At 41.4% G+C, this 12,712-nt stretch overlaps 1 protein-coding gene across 1 annotated transcript; it reads left to right on the top strand.

Moving 5' to 3' along the window:
- Nucleotides 1–1,719: 1,719 nt before the first annotated feature.
- Nucleotides 1,720–3,161, top strand: LOC149408171 (LOB domain-containing protein 40-like). Its single transcript, XM_089616254.1, has 2 exons — nt 1,720–2,210; nt 2,324–3,161. Exons 1-2 carry the CDS (start codon nt 2,021–2,023, stop codon nt 2,902–2,904), a joined length of 771 nt encoding a protein of 256 aa, XP_089472380.1. The 5' UTR covers nt 1,720–2,020; the 3' UTR covers nt 2,905–3,161.
- The last annotated feature ends 9,551 nt before the right edge of the window (nt 3,162–12,712 follow it).

Below are 12,712 nucleotides of genomic sequence, written 5' to 3'. Positions count from 1 at the left end.
TGGTGGAGAAGGACAATAGGAGTCAATTTAGAATAAGTTGATCTTCGTGCAACCAAATGATGAAATCTGGATTCAGAATCGAGATCTTGACTCCGTTCTCATATGTGACTTCGTTAAACTGTAGTGGTGGAGCTCTAGTTCAATAGATGAAGTCTTGTAACTGTAGTGGTGGAGCTCTAGTTCAATAGATGAAGTCTTGTAGGTTGTGCCTAATGATCGTCGATGACACCTGAGATCTCCATACTAAGTAGTTTTCTCGATCGAACTTTATGGAAACCGCCGTGTTCAGCGTTACAGCGAATCGAAAGTTGATCGTTGGCCTCAGGTCGCTATTGATCTAAAAGGAAGACGATGAAGAAAAACTTTCATTCGCAATCATCGTTTGCTCTGACATCAAGCATAAACTTCAAGAAGGTGAATGAAAAGAAGATTTGTGATCGAGAGAGGATTGCTCTTCTCGTCAATTTTCATGTCTTTAACCGAGCATATTCCTTTTTGTGAATAAAAGCTACCGAATCATTCACTAAGCTAATAAAAATTCTAACTGAATCGTAAAAACGTGTCACACGCGTGTCACGTTACGTTTGGCGTTTGCACAGCTGACCCTATTGCTGAGTTGGCGTGCTCTTTATGTGGCTGGTATTCTATTATTGCGGGGGGCTTCAGGGTGACCAGCATAATATAATCCTTATGGTTAGTAAACTTCACAAATTAATTAGATCAATATCAGCTGAATCATTTTCAAGTAATGATAATTAAAGTGACAATTTCTATATAGTGAAATTAAAAAGTTTGAAAATTGTAACCAATTAGTGCGTGGAGAAGGTATCATGTCATGATTCAAGTAATTGAAAAGTTAATGAATGCTAAGCAAAGAATTATAGGCAGAGCAGTTACACGTGAGGATTATAATCACAATCCATTTTTCGTATTTCATTTGGAGAAATATGTCCCGTCTTTCACACACTCGAACAAAAAAGAAAACAGCGATTAAAATAATCTGTTAAATATTTGAAGTCGCTATTTTCGCGCGTGTGAAGTTGGAGAAGAAGGGGTCTCTAGAAATACCGTTGGCTTTGTGCTGGGGTCTCATAGTTAGTGCGCCCATAGTTCCGTACGAAAACCAGAAACCAGTTACCAGTTTTGCAACTTTGCCGGTTTTGTTATTCCAAACTGGTCCGATTTCCTGAAAACCAGGAGCTCTTATTCCGAACTATTATATGTTTTACATTATTATAATGTTCACCCCAAAAAGTGGGACCCACCTCTTCCACAATATGTGGCGATTCGACCGAACTCTGACACCACCCCGTGCTCTCCACGCGCCACTCAGCCCCGACCTCAAACTTCGTACCCGTTTGCATGTCCACCCACATTCCCAGCTGTCTATGGGCCCCACTTAGGAGCCCGTTTTACGGATTTACCATTTTACCTTCTTTGTCTTTCGTGGTCCAGCTTCAATGCAGTTGTAGTTATAAGGCGATTTTAAGGGCATTTTAGGATTAACGAATTTCTCAACATTCGGATTTGCTTTTCCCCTTCCCTAGCGTCTAGATTTATCTCCTTCAATTTCATCGTGACGTAAGAGAGAGGAGCTGATCACGGTGCAACTGGGCTGTGCAATCCACACGCCACTGAAACCGCGAGTGGCTCTCAAAGCCAACGCACGACTTCGATTTTCTTCTTTTCTCTCTTTCAGAGTAATAAATATCATAATAAAACAACAGCAGAAAGAATCCAAAAATACAGAGAGCTCTCTCACACGAATACAAGAAAACAAAACCTCCTAGGCTGTGGAAACCAGTGTCTGCCTCTCTAATCCATTTCCACGCATACATACACACCCAACCCAAACAATAATAAATAAATAAATAAATAAAAAGCCCACCGGCTCTTCGCTCGAAATATATAAAATCTTTTTCTCTCTGAAAGGTTCAAAACCAAAAAACCCAAACCGCACACAAGAACAAAACCAAGACTCGCAGTTATAATAATTAAAAAAAAAGAGAAGAAGAAGAAGATGCGAATGAGCTGCAATGGGTGTAGAATTCTCCGAAAGGGGTGCAGCGAAAACTGCAGTATTAGGCCGTGCCTTCAGTGGATCAAAAGCCCTGAATCTCAAGCCAACGCTACGGTCTTCCTGGCCAAGTTTTACGGCCGCGCAGGGCTCATGAACCTCATAAACGCCGGTCCCGACCATCTCCGCCCAGGTACCGTATTACTAAAATACCCTCTCATCCCACTCTTAGGGTATGCCCATCGAGATCCATTCTATTTTCGAAATTTGCGTTACGTGTATTGACACCCAATTTGTGGTGTGCAGCGATATTTAGGTCTTTATTATACGAGGCGTGTGGGAGAATAGTGAACCCGATATACGGCTCGGTGGGTCTGCTCTGGTCCGGAAGCTGGCAGCTGTGTCAAACCGCGGTGGAGGCTGTTCTGAAAGGCTCTCCGATCACTCCCATCGCCACGGAAGCAGCCGCCACATCGCACGGCCCGCCTCTCAAGGCCTACGACATCCGACACGTGTCCAGAGACGAGACCTCCGCCTCCGACCCCGCCCTCCGCCCGCGGACTCGCTGCCGCTTCAAGCGCAAGCCGAAGGTGCGCCGCGCCGAGCTCAGCCGCGACGAGTCGTCGGTGAGCCATCACTTTGACGGCGGAGAGAGCAAGGAGACCACGGAGAGTATGGTTTCGGTTGAGACGGTGGAGCCCACCGTCGCGCCTGCGAGAGGGAAGGTTGCGCCGCCGGCTCCGGCTGAGGAGCCGGCGCTTGAGCTCACTTTGGGCTTTGAGCCGATTCGGGTGGTTCCGGTGAAGAAGCGGCGCGTCGAGGCTGCGTTGACTGTTGGCTTCGACGGCGCGTGTAAGACGGAGCTGGGATTGGAATGCCCTGCTTGAGTGGGCCCCACAACAAAGTCCAATTTTGACGGCTCTGATCGGCTCTCCCTCGTAGCTTCGACTTATAGAGAAAAAAAAAATTATATCTAGCTTAATTTTGTTTTATTTTGTTGTTTAGGTTGGTTTTGTACTTTTTTTTTAATTTTTTTTTATTTTTACCCTTTTTGTTGAAAAGCGAGCTGTACAAACGTTGTTGGAACTTGCATATAAAGGAGTGGTAAATTAACAGAGGGGCAGAGACATATTTTGACGCTTTCTTTGTGGCCTTAAGGTTCCTAACTCAAAATTCTAAAAGGAAAATTGGAACTAGATTAGAGTAAATTCAACTCTATATATGTACTACCTCACTATATTAAATTATTGTTAGTGATAGAAAAGTATATGAAATTGTTGTTAGAGAGATTGGTTGCAGTGCAAGGAAAGGACTACCAAGTGGCTATTTTTCTTAGATGCCCACTTTATTGTATATAAGTCTTTTTGTATTTGATTTTTTTTTCTCTGTTGATTTTGCATGTTTGGAGATAGTGATGGATAAGGATTACGAGTTTTGTTGCATTCCCTTTTGGACTCTTCCGTATCATAAATTGATTGTCATCTGCAAATCTCTTTCATATTGTACACTGATTTGACGCATGTGCTTATTCATTGTAAATTTAAATTTTACTTCAAAGCGATCAGTAGTTTTGATCAAGGTCTGGCTTTCAATATTTTGCTCCTCATTTCGCGAAACTTTACTTTCTCAAGGAAGAAATTAGCGAATCCCGTCCCGGTCGAATTCCGTTTCTTCGCTTCTTAATTTGCTCAAATCCCGGCCAGATCCCGTGAATTCCGTCGTCTCTGGTGTGCGTCCCGCCGGATCCCGTTCAATGGAAGTCAGTTTTGTCCAGATCCCAATGAACTCGAGAGGTATCATCCGAGTTTTTCATTTTTTGGATTTTTTTTCAATTTTTTCTTATGAATTGATGATTATTGTGATAATATTGTTGAATTTTAATTAATTTCAAGATTAGTTGATTATTGTCATGATGAAGTTGAATTAAAATGTTTATTACAATTAATTTGATGATTATTGTGATGGTTATGCTGATTTTTGTCATATGAATTGATGATTATTGTGATGATATTGTAGAATTTTAACTAATTCTGAGATTATTTGATTATTGTCATGATGATGGTCTTGAATGTTGAATTAGATTGATGAAAGTTGAATTAAAATGATTATTATTATGAGGTATGGCGTCCGACCCGACATACAAGTATTGCGACCCCGTCGAAGGACGAGCACGTGCATACAAATGCAAGTTTTACGGGCACATCATTGGAGGTGGTGGAATCACACGTGTAAAGAACCACTTGGCGAACGTGGACAAGTCAAGAAGCGTTAGGTTTTGCGACAAAGTTTCTCATGAAGTAAAATTGGAAACGCAAGAGTTACTCCACCGGAACTTTCAAAAGAAAAAAAGCAACGTAAGAGTTTGGGTGAGTCGATACGAGTAGGCCTCCGAAAAAGTCTAGGGGGAGTCGAGACTCTGACGAAGAGCAGGAACTTCGTCACGTAATGAAGAGGTCACGAGAAGCACAAGCTGCCGAACAATGGCGGAAAGAACGTGAAGGTCCCGGTGGATCCTCCAGAACTCCCGAGATAGGAAGATCTGCAATGACCGCACCGTCATTGTACCAGAGCGATAGTGCGCGTCAAAGGAGGGTGGATGAAGCGCAACCCGGCATCAAGAAGAGGTTGGCCAAAGCCATCGGTCGATTTTTCATTCACTCGAAAGTTGCCGCAAACAAGACACTTGACCATCACTTCCTGAACATGATTCATGTTTCCGGTCCACATGGATGGTGCTAACAACTTGCCCGATCCTTTGGCGGAATCTCATGCTCGGACAGAAGGAATAAACGTCAAACAAGTTTTGTTGAAGAGGTCGGAGTTGATACCCGTGGTCATGATTCAGGTGGCGGCTCGTCACACGGGGGTAGCGGGTCACCATCACACGAGGGCGGCGAGTTTCAATACGCGGGCGGGGAGCAATCCAGGGCCGGAGGATCTCAATACGGGGGTGGCGGGTCTCAACACGGGGATGAGCCTTTCAATCCGTTCTTTTTTACTCCGGAAAGTGGAGGAAATCAAGGCGGGAACCAAAGAGGTATGAACGATGCGATCTCAATGTCGGGTAGTAATGACGTAGATATATTGACTTCAGAATTTGGAGGGTTCTCTATTACACCCGACGGCTCCGAGATTGGTTATCCACTGTTAACGGCGTCATACGACCCTTACGAGAATCAGTCTTACTCATCCTATACTTACGTCCCCGTCCCCGTCCCCGTAATACCCGTAATCGCAGTGGAAGACACACAGGAGTCGTACAATGGGTATGGTCAAATCCCTTTCACATGTTGGGAGGACGGTTATCCCCCGCACTCGCGTCCTATTAGTCTTAGTCAGGAGTCCTACGATTATCACTTCCGTACGTGGATCAACACATATTCTAGTTCCATGACGTGGTACCGGTATAACATGATGGTAGATGATCAACCACGCCTTAGATCTAGGCCACACAGATATCAACCCCCGAGACACTCCACTTATAATTAGTGTATTTTATCGTACGTGTTGTAATAAATTTACTCTACTTATGGTATTTTTTGTTTAAGAACTCAGTTTATGTTTGGTATGAACCTTTGTTTGAAGTTTGAACTATGAAAATTATTTTTATTATTGCAAAATATTTGTCTGAATACCCCTCGGGTTCCTATATTTTTTGTCGGTTTTCTCTACGGTACACGGTTTCCTACCGGTACCGGTTTCCTTTTTTTCTCTGAATCTCCCTCGGTTTCCTCTCCGGTACGCGGTATCCCCCAAAATTGGGGTCCCGATACGGTAACGGTAATGGTACAACGATCCTTAATTTTGATCATTTATAATAATTAATAGCTCGTCAACATTCTCAATTTAAAAGAGAATATATAACTATGAAAATATTTACCTGTTTATTATGAATCGTCTATTGTCAGCGAATTTATGTACTTGTTATTTATATTATTCTAGAATTGTAAAAAGAAATTATGTAATATATGTATGAAATTTGACACATCTCAATTTCTGAAGAGAATTAGTAATAAATACGTACATTTTAACTAAAAAGTCCATGTCTCTGTTTGCAGTTTGATTGCAGTCAATTTGAAAATTTTAGGTTTAAATTTTTTAATTTGAAAACTATGTTGTTGGTACGTTGATCGGCTATGTTTTTTGTTTGGAAAAATTATTCCAAGTCGTAGCATCATGTTCTTATTTGAATGGGTCAAGCGGCTATATAGCCAAATAGAATTTAAGTTTTTGCAAAATAGCCATAGTTTGTCAGCTATATGCAAACTAGTCAAAGTAAGATTAATCTAGACTGGATTAAATTTAATCCCAACGAACTATAAAGACAGAATGTAAGTTTTATGAAGACTGGATTAAAATTAATCGAGGCAGGATTAAAAATCGTAGTACTCTCAATTGACTATTTTGCTATAGCTAATGAAACTATGGCTATTTTGCAAAAGTCATAGTTTGAATTGGCTATTTCATACCATTTTTCCTATTTGAATTAGTTCGAGTATAAGTGAGGATCCCTCCAATTTTTATTAAAGTCACCTCTGGTTTCAAACATGATCCCTCAAATATCTTATGCATTTTTTTTTCTTCCATAAAGACCTATTTGTTATATAGTAATTTTTTATTGTTTACATTTTTATTTGAATTTTCTTACCTCTTTTTATTTTTTGTTTAGGTATGGAAAAAAAAGGAGAAAGTCGAGGAAGGCATTTTGAAGTTAGGCATGGTAGTTACCAACTTACAAAAATGGACTTTGTCACATTTTTATCACCCAAAAAACCCCTACATCACCTAACAAACTATTCCAAACCCGATTCCTCTCTCTCTCTCTCTCTCTCTCAACTTGACTTTTGATAGTTTTTTTTTTTATGAAAATACAATTTTCTTAAAAAAAAAACACTCTTGAAAATTGAATTGGAATACATTTGATTGCATCCAATGATAAGGGAAACTATTACTTCTTTAGAAGTTGGTATTGCCTCTCAAATTTAAGAGTGATGTAGCTAAATAGTCAATTTAAAAATATGATTATGCAAAATACCTAAGGTTTGTATTATTCAGCGAAATAGTCAAAATGTATAGTAATCTGATTTTCAAAATTATTTTTGCCCCCAAGATTAATATTTTTGAAAGTGATAAATTGTTTATAATCATCGTCAAAAAATTTAATCTTGGCTGTGAAAAAATTTTAAAATCGTAAATTTGACTACTTTGCTGAAAAGTTGAAACTTTGATTATTTTACCAATCAATAAGTTTCAAATAGTTATATTCTATAATTTTTCCTAAATTTAAATCCTTAAAACTTTGAATGTGACTTTCGATGCAATCTGATGACATTGGTCATAAATTCATCATAAGTTATCGGAATTCATGGAAAGTCATCGTATTCAAAATTTTAAATACAACAGCTTTAAAAGAGTTGATATTAAATGGAAAACATTTATTATGTTCTTCAAAAATAGAGTTCAAAATGAAAGAGAGTTAGAGAGCGAGAAGTGTTGTAATAAGGTAAAAAAAAAAGTTTGGAATGATGTATACAACATGGACGAGTATTTGTCTAAAAAAATTATAAACAAGTCAATTTTTGTAAGTTCGTAACTACTAAATCTAGCCATGAATTTTATTGGAAATATTCTTAATAAAGAGTATTTGTTAACATGTAATTGGCTTATTTGTGGCTAAGATTTGAGTGGCGAGTCATTGAAATTGAATAACTCTTGCATATTAGTAATCCTCGTAACGAGGGGTATAAATTCGTATATTTATTTGTCAAAATCAAAGCTAAGTTAAATGAGAAATTGATGCGCAAAGTATGTTGGAAAATACCAATAATTGTGAAAGCGTGATGGAAGTGTTTTTGTTGATAGTGGTCTTACAAGAGTCCCACGTGGAATGGAAATTGACAAATGTATGAGCTTATATAGCTAATTTGTGAAAAAAAAAGGTTTGGGTTCCCAGTTTTGTAAAGAGCCAAGGGTAACCCAGTTTTGTAGAGGGTCAAGGGCTTACAGAAATCCAAATCCACCACACACGAGCGCGCCGCCGCCATCAGTCTGGTCGGGCGGATTGGCTTGGGGCTGGGCCTTCCCTTCATTTTCTCCTTCCACATGTTAATTATTTTTTAAAATAAAAATCTTAAATTAAGTGGTGTTTAATGGATGGTTGAGGCCTCCACCTATCATCGATCCTTGTGACGAGATGGCCGCCCGAGTTGAAGGACAAATGAACCAACTAATGGGGATTCTCCTACAAATCCACAGAAACAACCCTCCCCTCCACAAATTTCCTGGGCGGAATGGACAACACTCCCATGGGCGTTCGCCAAGAAGGATTACCAAACGGTTGATATCCTCTCATGCCCGCCTCACAGGGAGAGCGCTCTGAGACTCATACTCACGTCACAAGAAGCCCCGCTCCAAGCCAGGGACGTCGAGGTAGTTGTACCACCAACCACTCTCGACGCTCCGCCTTTGAGCGACTCGGACCCAAAGCGGAAGTTACGACCGATAGCGCTAGGGTTCGACGATTCGCCAAACCTGTCTGAAGAAACAGCCCTAAACCGGAGCCCCAAGGCACGAAACTAAAGCAACAACTAAACTCGTGGCGGGAGATCCTGCGAAATCGGGCCCCCCAATACACCATCCAAAACAGGGTGACTAATACACCCAACCCGCTCGACCAAACCTCCAAAGAGCACGGATTACCGACCCCGCCGTCAGGGGCAGTGGATTATGCTATGATGATCCAAAGCCTACGCAACAAGGTCAGAGAACTGCATGAGAGTTACCTAACTATTCCTGCGGTGCAAGGAATGATGGCCGAGGCAACCTCTCTGGTTGGAGAAAACATCCTTGTGGAGGAGTATCGTGCAGTATTCACTCTACCTCTCATTCACTGTAATGGGATATGCGATCCCATTGATCACATCCAGCAATACCAGACCTGGATGACAATCGGCCGTTACTCACCGGCCATAATGTGCCTAACCTTCAGCCTTACCCTCACCGGGGGGGGGGGGGGGAGAGTATGAATGGTTTAAAGGCCTTAGAAGGGGAACGATCAACTCGTTTGAGGAACTTCAGAGATAGTTCTTTACCCGATTTGCAACCTCACGGGTCTAGAAGAATATTAAGATCCACCTCTCTCTGTCAAGCAAGGGAGCGAGGAATATCGCGGGAGATACAATACCCGTTTCACTGAGGAGTCCAACAAAGTCGATCGATTCGACGATGAGGATGTAATCACCACCATAACGGAAGGACTCCAAAGAAGAAGGCCGCTTTTACAAAGAGCGGACCTCGTCTGACGCCGACGGATGTAAAGGAGCGGATGCTCTCAACGCCGAAGACTTCCATTTGCAAGCCGGGATCCGGACCCGTGCTACCACTGCATCATCAGGGGTAGGCTGGATCCTCTGTAGCCTCGCACGGGATCGATCGTGGGCCATACCACCTTAAATCAACACAAGTAACAATAAGTCGGCATATGAAGAAAATAATCGAAAGCAAGAATTTATCAAAAAGATATATGACGCGATAGAAAAGGAACCATGGTCGCTCATATTCCACGGCCTAACCAGGGACCTAAGAGGCGCCCTCCTTAAATTTCGACTCTAAAGGCCCTGTGCTATGGAAGTTCGAGGTAGATTCAAACCAACCGGTAGTTTTCATCAAATCAAGGGACTCGAAGTTCGAGGTTCGACATCGCGACGACAGAAGCTCCCGGATTATGGCCCAAACACCTAAGCGATCCCGCGTGTTAGCTTTTACGCTATGCGTTACTCTAACCAAAGATGCTCCAAGAGGTGCAACAAAAATGTCCAACGACGACACGCTCACCAAAAGACGAAGACTCTAGAAAGCAAAATTTCCTCAAACAGCCGGGAAGATTCTAAAGGTCCACCTCTCGGAGTCCTCCAGGTAACAGACTTGGGGGGCTAATGTTGTCGATGATTTTTGAAAATTATTAAATTCCTAGTGACTTACGAAGAATCATGTGTCAAATTCTGAATCCGATGGCCCAACGGACCGGGCCACAACATCGCAACCACGCACAACGTAGGCTGCGTGCCCGCGCCATAGCACAAAAGGCGTGCACGCGACCTGCCCCAGTGCCCCACCCTCGACATGCGCACGCCACAGTCTGCACCGGCACCCCGTGCTCAACATGCGCGCGCGCGACCTGCTCCCGTACCCCGCGCTCGACATGCCCTTAGAAACCCCAAAGCATGCACCTAAAAAAGGAGGCGCTCACACGCGCTCGATAATTCGGCGCGTCGCGCCTAACAAATGGCATGACGCGTAGACCAGAAGGCGAGCCGCGTCCCATAATTAGAACGACGTGCCATAGTGCAGGCGCGTACGCAGCCTGCTCCCGCTCTCCGCCCTCACAAATTCCACCGCACGCTCCTGGAAATGCATCAAGAGGCCTTCCTACGCCTCCACATCCACTATAAATACCCCCTCTTAGTGAGGGAGAGAGACACATTCATTCCTCCTCAAGATTACTCGCTCTTAGAGTTATAAAACGCTGCTAGAGACTTTCTGCACACAGTTTCTCTAATCGAGCACTTAATCTCCAGCGCACGGATGCACCCGGGATTCTCTATTGAGAATCTCCCTCATCTCCAACGCACACGGCTGCGCCCGGGGTTCTCTATTGACAATCTATCTCATCTCCAACGCACACGGCTGCGCCCGGAATTCTCTAATGAGAATCTCCCTCATCTCCAAGAGAAAACACATATTATCTCTCGGGTCACTCGATTCTACAGTCTTAAAACATTGCCAAGGACTTCTCCGCATTCTGTTTCCTCTATCGAGCACACCCTTCAGGCTCCGCGTCCCAAATAGCATACATACGCCTTGAACTACGTCATGACTTGATCCCGTAACATGGGTACGTAGGCAGCTCAAAAGAAGCGCATTCACCCCCCACTCACCCCATTCTCTCCTCTGAGAATGCCTCCACGCTAGAGGAACGACAACTCGAGACTTTCAAATTCTCACGCTTGGCTCGGGTGCGGCCACTTGGTCCGGCCTTTGGTCGAACCGCCCGAAGCTCTCCACATTGCCAATTTTCGTCGACAACAATTCTCATTAATTTCACTAGCCTTGATAGCTATTAAATTCATCTTAAAAATTCCATATTTAATCTAATCATTGCCCATATACATCTTATTTTTAGAGAGTATAATCTTTTGATATTAAAAAATTAGTTTAAACCCATGGTTACAAAGCAAGATCCCATAAGTTAGATTCTTCCTAATATTAGCCTCCTAGAGAACATTTGTTTGCTTCATTTTCTTTTCAGAGGTCAGCTTCAGGATGACATCGCCCTTCCCCTTAACTTCAGAGGTAGCAGAGTTGCCCATCACTACCAGAAATTTAGCCTCTAACTACTGCCGAATGCCGTAGTCATTTTAAGTCGACTAAAGTTTACCGACTGTCATCTATTGCACTGGAGTCTTATCTCTTTGATTATGACTCCAGTTTTTGGCCGTAGTGTATCAGTTTTATAAGACTGTAGTTAAAATATATAACTACATTTTATAGATGTAGTCTTACTAGTCTCATCTATAAATACTACAGCGTTATGATGTAGTTATATATAACTCAATTACATAAGAAAAAAACACTACAGTTTTAACAAGTAGTCTTAATTGATTTAATTAGACAGACTACGGCGTTTTTGTGTCATCTATTGCACTGGAGTCTTATCTCTTTGCCTATAACTCCTGTCTTTTATGTTGAAGACTACATTGTTTAGCTGTAGTTGTTCAAGTTGAGAGTCTATAAACACTACAGCTTTAAAGAGTAGTTATAATTAATTGATTTGAACATACTACTGTGTTTTTGTGTCATCTATTGCATTGGAGTCTTATCTATTTGCCTATGACTCCAGTCTTTTATGTTGAAGACTACATTTTTTAATTGTAGTTTATATGTATGAAATTATATTTTAACAATATAGACTCCATCTTATTTGTGTAGAGCAGTTTTTTAATAAAAATATATATTTATATAAATATAAAATAAAAAACATTTATAATTAAAAATAAAAAATAAATTAAAAATACAACAAAGCAACATATAATATCGCACCGATTTTAATTATTTATAATTTAATATAGCAAATAAAAAATATTAAATACAATCTTATACCCAAATCTTAAACCAATGCCATAAAAAAATACCAAGTCATGAATTACAATGAAAATTATACTTAAACCTATGACACTACAAAATCATTACAAGAAATAGATCATATAATGATAACAAAGTTCTTGTTTGCTACCTCAAGAGACCCGAGGGATCTGTCCAAGGCTGATCACAAGAGCCTGACACCAAGCGATCGAGGCGTGCCTGCAAACTTTGGCGCAGTTGCTATTGGACAACTTTGGATTCTTGAAGCGCTTACGAAGCTTATCATTCGTTGCTTCAAGTGCTTCCAGTTTTCCGTTTCTCTCAAAATATGTGATGTGCTCTTGGAGATATCTGCATATTTTATAAAGTTTGATCATCATGACTTTAATTTGTATCAGTTATACACAGTATAACAGTTTCATTTACCTGTCTTTTCTCATAATCGGACAGTGTCAAAGCCTTTGCCTCAAACACAAGGACAAGATAGCATTTACCATCTTCCACCCACACATTATCCTTGTTGCTCATCAGCAGCCTATCGACAAGACTTTCCTG

This window comes from Urtica dioica, chromosome 1, assembly GCF_054948205.1.
Source record: "Urtica dioica subsp. dioica isolate 48M chromosome 1, U.dioica_male_clone48M_v1_H2, whole genome shotgun sequence".
In the NCBI taxonomy this organism is placed as follows: Eukaryota; Viridiplantae; Streptophyta; class Magnoliopsida; order Rosales; family Urticaceae; genus Urtica; species Urtica dioica.
The sequence above is the reverse complement of the archived record's forward strand: the minus strand, read 5'-3'. Positions and strand labels throughout refer to the sequence as shown.